This window comes from Medicago truncatula, chromosome 7 (genome assembly GCF_003473485.1).
Source record: "Medicago truncatula cultivar Jemalong A17 chromosome 7, MtrunA17r5.0-ANR, whole genome shotgun sequence".
Classification (NCBI taxonomy): Eukaryota; Viridiplantae; Streptophyta; class Magnoliopsida; order Fabales; family Fabaceae; genus Medicago; species Medicago truncatula.
This window is the reverse complement of record NC_053048.1, coordinates 39,803,871-39,819,824: the sequence shown is the minus strand read 5'-3', so window position 1 is coordinate 39,819,824 and position 15,954 is coordinate 39,803,871. Positions and strand designations below refer to the sequence as shown.

The 15,954-nt window shown below is 34.4% G+C and overlaps 1 protein-coding gene across 2 annotated transcripts; it reads right to left on the bottom strand.

The window, feature by feature from the left end:
- Positions 1 to 1,681: 1,681 nt before the first annotated feature.
- Positions 1,682 to 14,666, bottom strand: LOC11437872 (CCR4-NOT transcription complex subunit 3). 2 transcript variants are annotated; one of them, XM_003624558.3, is made up of 18 exons: positions 14,376 to 14,666; positions 14,130 to 14,261; positions 13,185 to 13,322; positions 12,247 to 12,297; positions 11,553 to 11,642; positions 11,322 to 11,468; positions 10,504 to 10,617; positions 10,264 to 10,338; positions 9,721 to 9,792; positions 8,382 to 9,050; positions 7,122 to 7,292; positions 5,197 to 5,356; positions 4,402 to 4,535; positions 3,673 to 3,951; positions 3,450 to 3,584; positions 3,169 to 3,350; positions 2,968 to 3,044; positions 1,682 to 2,013 (listed from the first exon to the last, which is right to left on the bottom strand). In XM_003624558.3, exons 1-17 carry the CDS (start codon positions 14,466 to 14,468, stop codon positions 2,981 to 2,983), a joined length of 2,706 nt encoding a protein of 901 aa, XP_003624606.1. In that variant the 5' UTR covers positions 14,469 to 14,666; the 3' UTR covers positions 1,682 to 2,013; positions 2,968 to 2,980. The 2 variants fall into 2 exon arrangements, with proteins under 2 accessions (XP_003624606.1, XP_013449490.1); XM_013594036.2 differs by lacking the exon at positions 10,264 to 10,338.
- Between the last annotated feature and the right edge of the window lie 1,288 nt (positions 14,667 to 15,954).

The following is a 15,954-nucleotide window of genomic DNA, read 5'->3' as shown; positions in this document are numbered from 1 at the left end:
AGCCACTACCATGCATCACAAGCTCACACAGCACCTACTAATCACGTCACCTATAAGCATTACCCTTAATGAATGATTTACTTTCAAAATATGGTTTGGATGAGTGGCGTAAAAATTGTGGTTTCCTGCGAAAACTGATGTCGAGAAAGGCTTGCAAGAAACGGCGAAGGTGATGAGCTTGGATTTCCTCCATACTTTTCTCTATTAAGTGTCCATTTATGAGATAGAGACATGATAACTTTGTGGGATCTACTGGTGGGATCCACTTAATCATTACATATATGTCTTCCTCTCTCATAAATGAACACTAAGGGTGTGTTTGGTTGGGGGATGAAAGTGAAGAGAAAGATAGAGAAAGGAAAGATTGTATGAGGAAAGTAAAAGAGTAGAAAGTGAGATGATTGTTTTAGTTGTTTGGTATAAGAGAAAGTGAAGTAGAATGTTAAAGAAAAGAAAGATCTATATTTAATAATTGACTAAAATACCCTTGAGCAAAAATTTTATATATATACACACATACACATGTCTATATTCATTTAAAAAAATACACATGCCTATATTGTTTCAATGGAAAAAAATGTACAGTTAATTTTGTAAGTGCTAAAGCAAATGCAGGACAAAAAAAAAAAAGGCCGTAAATTGAAAAAAATAAAAATAAATGACGAGTAAAAATAGTAAAAAATATAAACAACAATAATAGATGGGGTATTTTTTACTTTTCCATCAAATATTGGTGTTTCCTCAATCTTTCCATGCATTTGAGTGTGGAAAGGTTTTTTAAGGTGTGCCCCACTAAAATCTTTCTTTCTTTAACCTTTCTATAGTGTTCCAAACAAGGGAAGATACTTCTTTCCTTCAACTTTCTCTCCTCCCCACTATCTTTCCTTAGAAACAAACATACCCTAAATGAAGAAAAGTAAATGGAGGAAAGGCACACTCGAAGATGACAAGGTCCATCATTGGAAAGAATGCAACACAACTGCAGAATGGAAACAAAAAATTGCAAATCAGGGCTTTAATCATGTTACTTGCATGTGTGGCAGTCGGGACATTAGAGAGAGGTGACAATTTTTAGAGGAGATTCTTACGACCATGGTTGATGTGATTAAGAGAACAATACCAAAATATAGGGAAAAAGATGAGTAGTAATTTTTTGGAGGAAGGTTGATGTTTGAGTGTGGTTTTCAAAGAGAATAAATGATGGAGATTTTGCTGGAGGAGGTTGGTTGTCAGAGGTAGGTTGGAATAGTGCATTAATGATCCTGAATAATCAGAGAAAGAGGGTAGGAAAATGGGGGGAAAATTAGATAGAAAACCGTAACCAGGTGTAGGCAAGCATTACTCCTGGGAATTTAGTCAGAATGTGTCTCAACAGGATTGTTCTCCATGCTTGTAGCATTGATAATAGCTCACATTTCAGGTAATCAAGTTACCAGCCACGTAGTTTGGGTGTCGCAGGAACGTTCTGCCTAAACCTAACCTGCAAAGGAGCTAAATAGCACATAGATGGTGACATGGATTACTAGAAACTGGTGTATGATCCTAAACTGGTCCACCAGGTTGTGTTCAAAACTACGCATTTGTGCCATGCAACTCCTTTCTTCAGATGTATGAATTGTTAAAACTGGAACTAGAATCAACAGACAGTAAAGCAACACAAAATACAGACAACACTAATCCATAAGGTGCAATAAACCTTCCATGTCAAAGCATATGAAATCTTTAATCTTTACCAAAACATAAATAACAAGAAATCTTGTTGCATACTGTACAAGTGCACTTCGGGATCTTATATTGTTCCCTATCCACGTTCCTAAACAAGCTGATCGGGGCAATACGAGCTCAGATAAGAACAGGTTTAAAGGAAATCAATCTACAGTTTAAATCCTTCAACATAAATTACCAACCAAGGACAATTGGCTAAGAAAATTCAAATAACAAGGTATGTCCAAGCAAAGTCTAGTAACACCTGCCTGTCACAATTGTCATGTAACCGAACAGATTTGGCAATACCTGCAAAGACACAACATGGGTTGACTAAGATTAAAAACCACCAATAAATTTATCAAGCACACTACAAATGTTTGTGAGAAGAAAAGACTTGAATCCATTAAAATGAAAACTGGTATGACACTGGCAAAAACTGTAGCTTGGAAGTCAGAGTCATTCAGACCCAGAAAATCACTTATGGTTTATCTCTTAAGAGAAACAATTTATTCACCTCAGTTTTGAAAAGCATTAGACTAAATGCAGGCAAATGGGAAATTAGTCGTACATTTTGCCTTTTCTGAACCTTTGGCATTTCTCCAAATAATATAATCGTAGACTTCAGATTTAAAGAAAAACAAAATGAAGAAATATGCTTCAACTCTACAAATCAAGTTATCCAAGCCTTCAATTACAACAAGCGGTGTCACATTCAACAACCACATCCTTTGTCCACTAAGTGGAATCGGATAAATCGATCAAACGGTACTGTAAATGCCTTACGCTGATCATCCCTAATAAGTGATACCAAACCAGTCCACAAACGAATAAGCATAATATATTCTTCAAATATAATTCCAATTTCCAATGTGGCAAAAACATACCCCAAGAGTGTCCTTGTGTCCAACATTAAGGGTAAAAAAATTCATTCTTTTACTGGGTTACACAAGTTTACCAGTTTTAAAATTAAATTGAAGGGGTAAGGTCGATAAAATGACAAAATGAAAATTACATAAAATCATCTGAATTTTAGAAAACAGTCGGTACTATTTAACTTTCAAACTCTTTTCCCAAGATGTGTTATAATTAGTATTGCAATTTTTTTAAAATAAATTAATTTATTCAACTATATGACGTTTTTCCTCTATGCATTTCATCTGATTTTACAAGACTCGAGGATAAAACTAACTTGTCAATCAGGTGGAAAAATATCTATTAAAACTGCACAGAAATACAACAACCAAGAAGAAACGTTCTTACCATATTGGCGCCTTCATACAAGTTCATCTTCAAGATAATTATACTCAAAAGTGAAGTCATTCTTGATTCTTTGACACCTGAATCATCACACCAAAGTATAAAAAGTTAGGGGATAAAATGTAGAACCAGCAATGCATCATATTACCTACACTCCAAAATTATCCTGAAAATAAAAAATAACTAATTGTTTACCCAACATACCATCCATGTTGCAGGTCATCGTTTGCAATATGAAAATCGAAGTACACATATGTTCCCTGCTCATAATCATCTGTAGCAACTTTGGGCTCTTCATGCCGCTGAAACCATGTATTATACTTTCGGTGGTATCTCCAAGACTGCTTCTTGAGCTCCTTTGCAGCCAAATATTGTTGGTATGTGTTCTACATAAAAATCAATAGAAGTACACATGACTGAACAACATAATTTTTTTTCCGTTGAAAGGGACACAATATTGTTAATAACATAGTGAGTTCAGGTACCTGTTGATAATAAAATGCAAAGAACAGGGTGTCGGTGCCAAATGGTTCAAGACCTAATCTCTCCCAAAAGGCAGGATTGTTAACTATAGGCGCTTGTACTTGAGGATAGCTAGAAGGTGTAATTGCTGGGTGCCTCTTCATGACCACAACAAAACAGAAATGAAAATTAATTGTATGCATGGCAATATAATAAATTATTCAATTAATAACCCAAAATGCATACAGGAGTATAGGTTCTAGGACGTTCTGAGTCTCTAGGTTGTGGCATTCTGAAGTGTGCTGCCTCAAGCATTTGTAAATTATATAATTGATCACGCACTCCACCAGAATTAACACTTGATGCACCAAAGCTATCACCAATGGCTCCAAGTTCAACACCATTTCTTCTTCCAATGACGCCGAGGTTTCCAGTAGATTGATTTGATTGTAAAGGTTGGCCAGGAGACAAATCAATATCTCTGAAAGTTTGAGCAGCTTCTGGAAGCGAGGCAGATAAACCAGCCTGCAGCATAAACAACAAATAATCGACCCAGATCATCATTAAAATTGTGACACCTATGCCCACATAAATAAAAACTGATTTTTCCACATGTGCACACGGATCAAACAAGATGCATATTTTTCTATCTGCAATTCAGGAAAGTCTAAGCCATTTAACATCCCATAGCCCATGCCTTTCATCAGTTTAAAACATGCACTGATATTGAGTTGGTCATGTGGATTTCATATCATATTTTATCATCTATGCACTAGATTTTTTCACATCTACCACCAAAACAGGAAGGAAAGAATAGAAAACTTCCACATATGCATATGCTGTATATTTCCTTCAGACATATTGACATTTTATTCTACAGACCTTAGAAATGAATATAAATATATGCTTCTGCAAGTTACAAAGGTGGTAAGATAGATCTTAAAATATAAAGACAGCACAAGTTAATCTACATACAGGTGAATCTAGTGCATATGCTGATTTCAGATCATCTTCAACAGTGAGATTCTTGCCAATTCCTGTGCTAGAAGTAGATTCAGTTGTTGACTCATCAGGAAAATTCTGATGTTGCTGATGTTCTTCAAATTTATCTGCATAGTACAAAAATTGAAATATAACCCATCTCTCGTAATAATAATCTTAGCAGTTTCTTAAAAATAATAAACAATTACGGTATTCCTATGAGAGATGTATTCACACATTGAACTTGAGCTGATTTAATCATCATTGAAGTAATTTTTAAATTTGATCCACGCACCAACTTTATAGAAACCTAATTTGAAAAATAAATAAATAAATAAACTATATAGAAACCTAAATCCTGATTGACTTGCTAGACCTCAATGACTTCATAGAAAAACTAGCACTTCATGATCAGGTATTTATTTAGAGAGAAACTCAAAATATTCTAAATAAAGACTCCATATAACCAAGTACCATGAAGGAACAAACAACAACATTTCTCACAAAAGCATCACTTGTTTTACCGACATGATAAAGATTCTTATGTTCCTATTTGAAATATTCCCTTTTTGGATAACGAAGGAACTACAGAAAAATAAATAAATAAATTTATTCAAACTGCTTGCAAAACAATCAAAGCAGAATAATGTAGGTGTGGAGATTTGAGAACTGCCTAGACAAAATCATACTACTATAACCACTCCTTTTTAAATAAGAAGGGAAGATAGTGGTCCAAAGAGTAAGTAATAAAGCAAAACTTGATATAGGATATATAAACGCAAAAGATACCTGCATCTTTAGCAACACCTGCAAATGGATGTTGACCGGACGGGGAATGAACAGAGTTGAGCTGCTGCAGCGAGACAGAAGAAATACCACCGAGACTCGGGGATTGGGCTCCAAGTCCCATACTAGATTGTGAAGAAACAGACGAACCTTGAGAGTTGAACTGCACATACATAACATGTCATGCAAAATGCTGAAAGAATTTATAGTTGAGAGAATTTGAGAGAGAAAAAAACTGGAATTCTGTACTGTGTTGTTTGTCATTACTAATGATACACTGACATTAGCTGTATTTATAGTAAGTTTAAGATTTAACTAGCTAACAAATCAGCAATTTCTCTAACAGAACTAACCAACGAATAGCTTATAATATTCTAGAAAACAGAACATTCAATTTATAATGAGCAATGATATTTGTACATCCATTTCATGACAACTTTAGTGACAACCTTGTTTCTCTCTCTTCTTATTGGTCAAAAACAATAGAGAGAGAAAAAGGAAGAGAGAGGATAAGACCATCATGTGAGTATGAGAGAGAAAGTTGTACAAAAGTTGTCACAAAATGGTTGTACAAATATCATTTCTCATTTAAAATATATCGAGTACATGATATAATTTATCAAATAGAATTTTCTAATGTCAGACATAAATTAAGACATTGATGGATCTGTATTTCATTGGGAAAGTTTAATTTACGCTTAAAAGTAAATGGAAGGATAATTAGCAAGAGTACTAAAATGTAAAAACTTTAAGAAGTTTTTGAATGTGTGAACTTCAATGCTATACGTATTGATATTTATACCCCAACCAAACCATCCCCACACACATGCAGTTAACAATACAAGTTTGTCAAACCAATCACACGTCAATATGAAGAGTTTAAGCTGTACTTGAAACTACAGGATGAAATGTCAGACAATGTTGAAAAGATCTTGGCTTTTCCCTTTCAATAAATAGGTTTCATAGTTCACTGATAATCATAAAAATTACCAGGTTGTAAATTTTAACCAACAGACTTTTTTCCATGATTTCCTAGAGAAGCAAAGGAAACTAAAACTTGATTTCCAACTTTACTTGCAATGTTATCAAGACAAGAGGCACCAAGTGTTTATAGTGAAGAACAATAAGAAAAGTTATTGAATTATACCAATATCAGAAGGACATGTGATTGCATATTTTGGCCAGACAACTCAAAGATACAAGCCAACACCAAAGCCACAGAAAATCTCTTATATCGCTTAAACAGAACCAAAATATGTAGAACCATGAATGAAAGTACAAAATTGTTTAACCAAAATTTATTAAGATATAGCTAGGAACAAGAATAAAATATCCATTTTTGAAACAGAGGAGAGAAAGAGCGTGATGGACTGCAGAGATGCGTTTTGGCCAAGGTTTTAAATAACGGTTGTGGTCGCATATGGGACATCGCAATTTCGGCTGTTACAGATGCCGCGTTATGGATTGTGGTCGTCGAGGTGTGAATTAATCAAAACATTGCACAACTCTTAAATAATGTATAATAACTTAAATAACTTGAAATAGAGATAGATTTGAAGTTTAAACTAGATAAAGAGCATAAAGGAGATAACCTTCTGTAATTTATGTTCAAATATGTACTAAAAATGTGATTTTCATCCATCTCAATTGAAAAATAATGGGATTCTCTGTCTATTGTCATGAACAACATTTTGTTGTGGCTGCAACGGTGTTTCCTCGCGACTGTAACGGCGTTTGTCGTAAAAAAAATTCACTCTAAAAACGGCAAAAAATGGTAATCGTGACTGCTTATATCTTTTTGTCGCGGCCTTTTTCTCGGTACCAGACCGTTTTTTAAAACCTTTTTGGCCATAATGAATTTCAAATAGAAGTAACACGGTAAAATAACAAGCAAAGAGAAGCCAAATTTGCTATACAAGAGAGAGTACCTGCTGCAAAAGTGGACTTTGTTGTTGGGAAGAAAACTGCTTATGGTTTCCTCCAACAAGGGAAGGCATATTAAGAAGGGTACTAGGCCCTTGTTGTTGCACTTGCTGAAACTTCTGCAAAAACTTTTCCCTTTGATCAGGAGCTATTTCAGTTCTTCCACGAAGCTGGCCCTGAATATTAAAATGAACAAATTCCTTCAATAAAATACACAGGATGATACTTTCATTCAACCCGACAATAAAATTTCTTTTCAAACTATTTGCAGTGGTCTGATTAGCATTCAAACCCTCCAATGCAGTTATATATTCTGCACCCGTGTAATTATTTTCCATGTAAATGCATTCAAACATAACACAAAGCATTCATACACACAAACATACATACACATAGTAGACACATATATCTCACAGTGGAAGGTCACCAAAGCTATTTAATCATGCATATGGCATTTTAATCAAGACTGATAAAATAGACGAGGTTAATATTCTATCATGACAAACCAATCAATGTATACACATAAATATATGGTAAATTGCATAATTATACTGTTAACCTAGAAGTCTGCATATCAGTGGATAACCCCATAGCTTTTAAAGTGCTGATTAATCTATAGATATCAACAAATGTAAGCTTTCATTGTTGTCTTCTTTGTTGAAATGTTGAAATTTATCTTATGGTACTCAATGTGATATGACATGTCAATATGTCATACACCAAAAATTTTAAAAAATTATGATAATGATAACAATAAGCTAAGTATGGCTGAATTTCATAAAAATTATTAGAAAATGAGGGGTTCCAGAATTCATATCCATAAATAAGTTCAGACTATAACTATTTTTTAACCAAACACCAGATATTGATCACAATGACTAATAAAACAACCAATAGCATAAAATAACCTAATTGAAAGTATTTCTATAAGAAAACATAAATGAATATACTTCTTAACAGCATAAAAAACTTGCAGCCAATATAGATGTCCTCAAACAAAACCGAAGTTCAAAAAACATTGGATAGCTTAGTTTTTAAGGTACCTAACAGAAACTTCACATGTCTACTTTTTTTTTAATCAAGCACAGATAAAACACTAAGGCAAAAAAGAGCAAAAACTAAAGGAACTAGAGCAAAAAGATCATGAGGATGAACATGTGAATATCATCATCCTTATGTTCACATGTCTAGTTCCACAAATCACCAAATTAAACAGTGGACAACTAAATAGCAAAAAAGAAAAAGATTTAAGGACAATTTTTTACTGCATCATTCTGATTCTGAAAGGGACTTCCAGGTCTCCATTGCATGCCGGGAACCACAGAAGGGGAGAAAACTCTCCCAGATACAGCTGCAGCTTCATTAACGATACTAGAGTCAACAGAGGCAGCTCCATCATTAGCCTTCCCAATCTGAGGCAATATCAATCTATTACTTAGCGGGGATACAAGAGGTTGCACCATCCCACTACTTCCAAGTCTATCATCAGCTCCCAATATATTTCGCTTAGTTATTTCTGAGGCTGAAGGAACTACACCAAGGGCTCCAATACTAGAAACCGTGTTTCCAGAACCAAGAGGGATGCTGGCTGTTGCTTGATTTGACAAGCTGTTTCTGCCCCTCACAAGTGCTGCATCAGAAAGTGATGGAGATGGTCTACGGGTAGGGAAGTTGTTAATCTCTTCTTCCTTTGGAGAGGTAGACTGATTTACAATAGCATTCTCCAAGATATTTCGAACAGAATTTGAACCAGGAAGGATGGCAGCAGCTGGTGCACTGGACAAATTAAGACCTGAAACGTTGACAGAAGCAGGAGTAGCATGGTTGCCAGTAGGTGTTGAAGTAGAAGAGCTAATTCCACCACTTTTAGGAGGTGGGGTTTTTGCCACAATGTCAGAATTGCTATCCTGAGACGCTGTCTCATCAGCTTGCTCCTGGACAGAAGCATTCCAATTATTAAATCAGTTTCCCAGAAAGAGGAACAACAATGATGTCCATCTATTTGAACAGCAAGCAATTAATAATAATCTTCAAACAAGTGTACTTGGTGAGACTGCAGTCATGATTCCGATATTTATAATATTAATCTTCAACACGTGCTATTTGACATGCCATCAGAGATTGCTTAAAGTTGGTTATCAAGCGCCGTGTGTAAGATTGATATTGTAAAAATCGGATTAAAAAAACATTTTGTAAGTGTTTTCTACATGTCATAGCTATAGTAACTTTTAACTAATTTATTACTTTGTTACAGAAATATGATATCATTCATGATAAGCACCTCAGTTTAACAACTGTAATCCTAATTCAGTACGCAAAGTAGATTAACATTCAAATCAGAAAGAATGACCTGAATTCACTATTTATCATCATTACAAACCAATAACCATAACCATCATAGTACAAGTGGTTGCAAACCAATAACCATAACCCTCATAGTACAAGCGAAGGGGGTCAACTAAACGTTATGCAAGGAAATATCTGACTAGAGCATCCGACAAGAGTAAAGCAATCCCAAAGAAAAAATCTGAAATGTCCTCAATTACAATCTTCCATAACAGAATTCTAAGAAATATTTTCAGATCATGAAGACAAGATACATACAGATGTTTGTGATGACGCTGACTGCGATGCCGATGCTGCCAAAGGAGTTTTCAAGCTAAGACCAGGTGCTACCTGAAAACATACATGATAAATTACGAGTTCCGCCTCTACAAAGAATGATACTAATTAATATAATATATTAGCATAGAGTAAAAAAACGGATCTCAAAGATAAGGGCCTAGAGTAAAAAAACCCAGCATACAACAATAACCATCAAAGTCGTTTCCCACTAGGTGAGACTAATTATATGGATCAAACAATGCTATAATGTCTTGTCATGAAACCTCATATGTATAATAATAAGCCATTGAACCTTAAACTTTCTCGCTAATGCATTCCTATTTTGTTTTGTGACCCATAAAACTGGCTATAAGGTTAAACTTTCTCAGGTCACAAAACATTCAATTGGGACTCTCAAAACACCCCCACTTGTGCCAATTAACTGATATATGCCAAACCAATAACAGATCTACATACAATTGATCTGTATTTGTGTACAAGCTATGCATATTTGCAACCAAAAAATAATGAATAAACAAATACCTTTGCAAGACCAGTGGGAATTGTAACAAGATCTTCTAGAGTCTTCCCCTCGTCTAAAGGTAATGAACTGATTGTCTAGAAAAATAGACAATCCAATACGGAAAATTCAAGGGAAAAAAATGATAATATGCAAAAATTAGCTGATATATGCCAAACCAATAACACAAATCTACAGATGATTGGTACATATGTGTGTGCAAGTTATGCATGTTAGCATCCAAACAATGAATAAACAAATACCTTTGCAACTGCAACGCTTGTGGGAATTGTAACAAGATCTTCTAGAGTATCAACCTTGTCTAAAGGTAATGAACTGTACAGTTCATCAACATCATCAAACTCATCGAAATCATCCTGTAAAAGAAAAAAGTAATTAAGAAAAAAGAAATAGAAAACCATTAATGAGTCATAAACTTTGTAGAGGATAAAGAAATACTGTGGAACTTTTTCCACCCTCCAACATGACTTCGGAGTTCATTTATGTACTTTATGTCGTCCAGAAGTACACTTCTGAAAAAGTGTGTGGCTTCGGTGCTGTCAAATATCGACCATGGCAGATACCGGTGGCAGTTTTTGGCCTCTCCGCCATGCCCAATTTTGGCCGATATGGCGGCGCGACAAAGCGGAGAACATGATGGAATTTTGGCTCTCCGCCATGGACCGGCATCCACCATCGATAACACTGGTGGCTTTGTAGAAATGTGGAGTATGGGGAAAGTTCCTCCCCAAGAAATAGGGATAGGGGAAATTGGAGAGGAGATTAGGGGTAGTGTTTCATTTCAAAATCTTCAAAATTATAAAAATGAATAAGGAAATATTGGAAAACTTACATGATATTTCTCTCATTTCATTCCTATTATTTTGAAATATTGTCATATAAGTGGAGATTTTACTTGAAGAAAAAAAAAAGTATCCCTCCTTTTTTTCCCCTCTAAATACACACTTAAGGGCTCCCACAAATAAACAAATAAATACTACATATATAACCGTCATACAAATGCATCAAAATTTACATAGTTTCCAACTTCTCAAAGCATAATGATTTCTAAAAGACAAACCTGGTTACGCTCTACATAGTCATCCAAGAAATCTTTCACATCATTAACCTCCTCTGGACTCAATTCGTCATTATCAAGAAGCCTCAAAACCAATTCACACTTTTTTATATGAGCCTTGTGCCGAGTAATTGATGTCTCCAGATGTGTCTACAAAACAAACAACACATGTTAATGGCCATGAGAAAGGAAAAAATCATCATTCCCACAAACCATATGTCCTTTACTCCATACCAATCTAGAAGGTCTGTTTTTTCCTTTCTTGACTGTAAGGCCTTCAAGCTCAGCTTCAAAGTTATCAATCTGAGATTCTAACTCTCCAACCTACTCGCATATTCAAAAGACAATAAGAAGACATAATGCAAATGATAAGCAAGACATAAGTATGTGAGTCAAACTAATATGATCTCATTTAAAAGTTATAAGATCAAGGAGACAGCATAACAAAAATCGTCGTGAAAAGAAGGCGCTAACTGGTACAAAAATATGTAAGAGAAGCATATCTTAAGAACCAAATGAATTTATACATTGTTAACAGTAGAAAGGTCTCAGAATCGGAATAAACAATAACTCAGTTTTGTCAAATAGCAGCTATAGTGACACAATAGCATAGCAGAATTTGAACAAATCGCTATTGTTTGACGGTCCACTAATTGGTACAAAGTGTTGTCAAACAGCCTCTATTGCGGCTCTATGGTGGGGTAGCATAACAGAATTTGAACAAAACACTATTTTCCATGATCCACTATTAACAACACAGTATGCTGCAATGAACACTATAAAAAGTAAACAAGGCCAAGTGTTATCCTAAGAAAATACTCTGTACACGAAGGCATACGCACATAAGCTACAAATATAGCCATACTGGACACAACAACAACAACAACGACAAAAAAATGGAAGTTATTAAAAGGAATTGATTTCATACCACATTGTTTAACCAATCCCTCGTCTCTGATTTAGCCTTCTCTCTCGGATCCTGCCAGTAAACAGTCAGAGAACACATTCCTCATCCCATAAATAACAAACATAATCATAGAACACCAAGAAAAAACCAGTATTGTCAAATAGTGGCTGTAGCGCTATAGCATAACCGAATTTTAACAAATAATTCGGTGATACGCTATTTAGTAGAAAGTGTCGTCAATGTAACAGGTCTACAGCACAGTAGAAAAGCGGAATTTGAACAAACAGCTATTTTCCGCGATCCTCGGTTGACAACATTGGAAAAAAAATAATTGGTACAAATATGTTGTCAATGTAGCAGGGCTATGGCACTGTAAAATAGCTGAATTTGGAAAAGCGGCTATTATCCACATTCCACAAATGAAAACATTGAAAAAAACCCACAAATTGCTACAAAGTGTTGTAAATGTAGCAGGGCTATAGCACACTGTAGAATAGCGGAATTTGGAAAAGCAGCTATTTTTCGCAAACCACAATTGACAACATTGGAAAAAACCCACAAATTGGTACAAAGTGTTGTCAATGTAGCATGACTATAGCACTGTAAAATAGCGGAATTTGAAAAAACAGCTATTTTCCGCGATTGACAACATTTGAAAAATCCCACAAATTAGTACGAAGTGTTGTCAACGTAGCAAGGCTATAGCAATGTAGAATAGCAGAATTTGAACAGATATTTTCCGATCCGTGATTGACAGCAATGGAAAAAACCCACAAATTGGTAAAAAAGTGTTGTCAATTAGCGGCTGTAGCAGGGCTAATAGCACTCTAGCATCGCAGAATTTGAACTAACAACTATTTTCCGCAATCAGTGATGAACAACATTTGCAAAAAAAAACCACAAATTGGTATAATGACAGACAAACAAAAAGGTAATATTCCCCCTGTTCAAACACTCACAGTCTTAGGCTGCTGACCCAAGCCTTCTTTGGAGAATGCTTTGGTCTTTGTTTCCTTCTCACATATCTTAAATCTTTCCATTTCCCGTTCAATCAGCTTCCGCGCATCTACAAGAGCCTGCTCATACGATGCACTCACCTGTATCAAGAAGAAAAAAAAAAGCATTGTAAAAAAAAAAAAAAAATTTATCATTTAGATCATCACGCAACAAAAGCCAACTCAAACGTCATCACAATCAAATCAGACAGAACAACACTTACCTAGCATCACTCAACAAATAAAGTTAACAAAATTAAATCAATTCACATTCAAACTAGGATTCATCACTTATATGCCCAAAACATATCCCTCTATAAACCCTAAATGCATGTATTTCAATTAGCTTATTTTAAGTTCAAAACAGCTTAAGAGTACAAATAAAATAAAATCAGATCAAATTTCAATATTTTGGCTGTGTAACTCAACAATCATGATCAAACCCAAAAAGCGTGTGTTAAAGTCAAGTTATTTTAAGTTCAAAACAGCTTAAGAGTACAAATCAAATCAAATAGAATTTCATCATTTAGGTTGCGTAGTTCAACAATCATGATCAAACCCTAAATATTTGTTTCAATTAACTTATTTTAAGTTCATAATGGCTTAAGAATGAAAATAAAATCAAATATAGTTTCATCATTTTGGTTGCGTAATTCAACAATCGTGATCAAACCCTAACTGTGTGTTTCAATTAACTTATTTTACGTTCAAAACAGCTTAAGAGTGAACATAAAATCAAATAAAATTTCATCATTTTGGTTGAGTGATTTAACAATCATGAACAAACCCTAAATGTGTGTGTTTCAATTAACTTATTTCAAGTTCAAAACAGCTTAAGATTACAAATAAACCAAATAAGACAAAAATTCACCATTTTGGTTGCGTAATTCAACAATTATTCACAAATACCTTCTTATCCTTGATCTCACTGGATTGAATCCAAGTCTTAATCTGATCTCGATACCTCTGCAGCTTCTTAATCTCCTTCTTGAGATCAGCTTCAAATTTCTCCTTCTGATTAGCATTGTCAGTATCATAAACCTATAAAAAAAAATACGATCATCACCGTCAATTACTTCACAATCAATGAAAATTCAAACAAAAATATCAAAAAACAATCAAAAACAATAGAATTGAAGGAAGAATCAAAATCACCTTGTTCCAGATACTGTCGAACACTTCAACACCTTCTTGAACCTTCTTGAGAACACGATCAATTTCTCCTTGAAGCTTTCGACTCGCACCCATTGATAACGGTTTTTATCAGTTCATACAATTCGCTAAAATGGTGAATGATTAGGAAAACTGAATGGTTTTTCTAGGGTTTGTTTCTCTGCTCCCACACTCGCTTGTTTGCTCGAAAGAAGACGCGGAGATTCTACCCCGATGTTTTCGTTTTCATATATCTATTCAATTTCTGTTCTCAATTTTGCATTTATACTAACATTTTTCTCTATTTTTATTTTTCCAATGTTTATCTTTTACTTATATTAAACGACATAAAATGAAATTAGATTACGAAATTAAATGACGCAATCTAACACGGTTTACATCGTTTTCTAAAAAAAGTTTTAGATTCGGTAAAGTTGAATCGATAAGGATAAAATCAAGATTTATTGAAGAGTGTATTTGATTAGTCGAGAAAATTGCACATCTTATTTGCATTTGTAACACATGGTAAACTTATTTGATCAGATCGGAGAAGATAAGATATGTTGCCTCTTGATGAAGAGGTAATGTATTTTTCAATGACGTGAAATGGGTTAGATTACGAAATCAAATGACGCGATCTAACACCTCTTACGTCATTTTTTTTTAACTTTTAAAGTTGGTAAAGCTCAGTCAATCAAGATCTACCTAGGAGTGGTCTTGATTGGCCAGAAAAAATTGCAAATCTATTAATATTTTTGTATATGGTAAACTTATTTTATCAAATCTGATGAGAAACAAGAGGAGATATGTTACCTCGCGATGGAGAGATAATGTATTTTTTTATGACATGAAACAGGGTTAGATTACAGAACAAATCACACGGTTTAATACCTCATGGATAAGAAAAGTGTTAATGTTGGTAAAGTTGAATCAATAAGGGCACAATCGAGATCAACTATAGAGTGGTCTGGCCGAAAAAACTACATGTCTGGTTTTATCATTAAAACAGGGTAAACTTATTTGATCAGATCAGATGAAGGAGAATAAGACACATTACCTCCTGACGTTGAATAACCGCCATTATGAGACGAACGTGATTTCACCATTTTAACGATCGGATAGGAATCGGTCACAAAAATAATGTTCCTTGTGTCTGATAGCTAGGCAAGATCAATACAAAGACGAAGAGTTTGAAGCTTTATTCAAATAGTCGATCACAGACAAGATCTATCATAGATGCCTCTAATAACTCTGTCATTTCAATACCTGATTAGATATTAGCTAGTATTTATACTCGTTTTTTCCTTTTACAAAATTATTTTTAATAATTATCGTCGATTACTAATATGGACATATGATTTTGGTAAAAATAAAAATAAAATAAAACATGTGTATGTGTCAAATTAAGAAATCAAGTGAGCTGTACCAGTGGCTAGCGCCTCTTCTTAGATAATAAACTCTTTTAAAAATAAAAATAAAACATCTCTTACATCATCTTCTAAGAGAAGTTTAGAAATTTGAAAAGTTGAATCAATAAAGACAAAACTAATAAAATTTGTTGAAGAGTAACCCTAATTGGGTA

Coding starts and splice junctions, on each gene's coding strand:
- LOC11437872 (XM_003624558.3), bottom strand. CDS start 14,468: ATGGGTGCGAGTCGAAAGCTTCAAGGAGAAATTGATCGTGTTCTCAAG. Junction 10,618..11,321: donor ACTATGTAGAGCGTAACCAG/GTTTGTCTTTTA, acceptor TTTCTTTTACAG/GATGATTTCGATGAGTTTGA. Junction 3,045..3,168: donor GATGACCTGCAACATGGATG/GTATGTTGGGTA, acceptor GTGATGATTCAG/GTGTCAAAGAATCAAGAATG.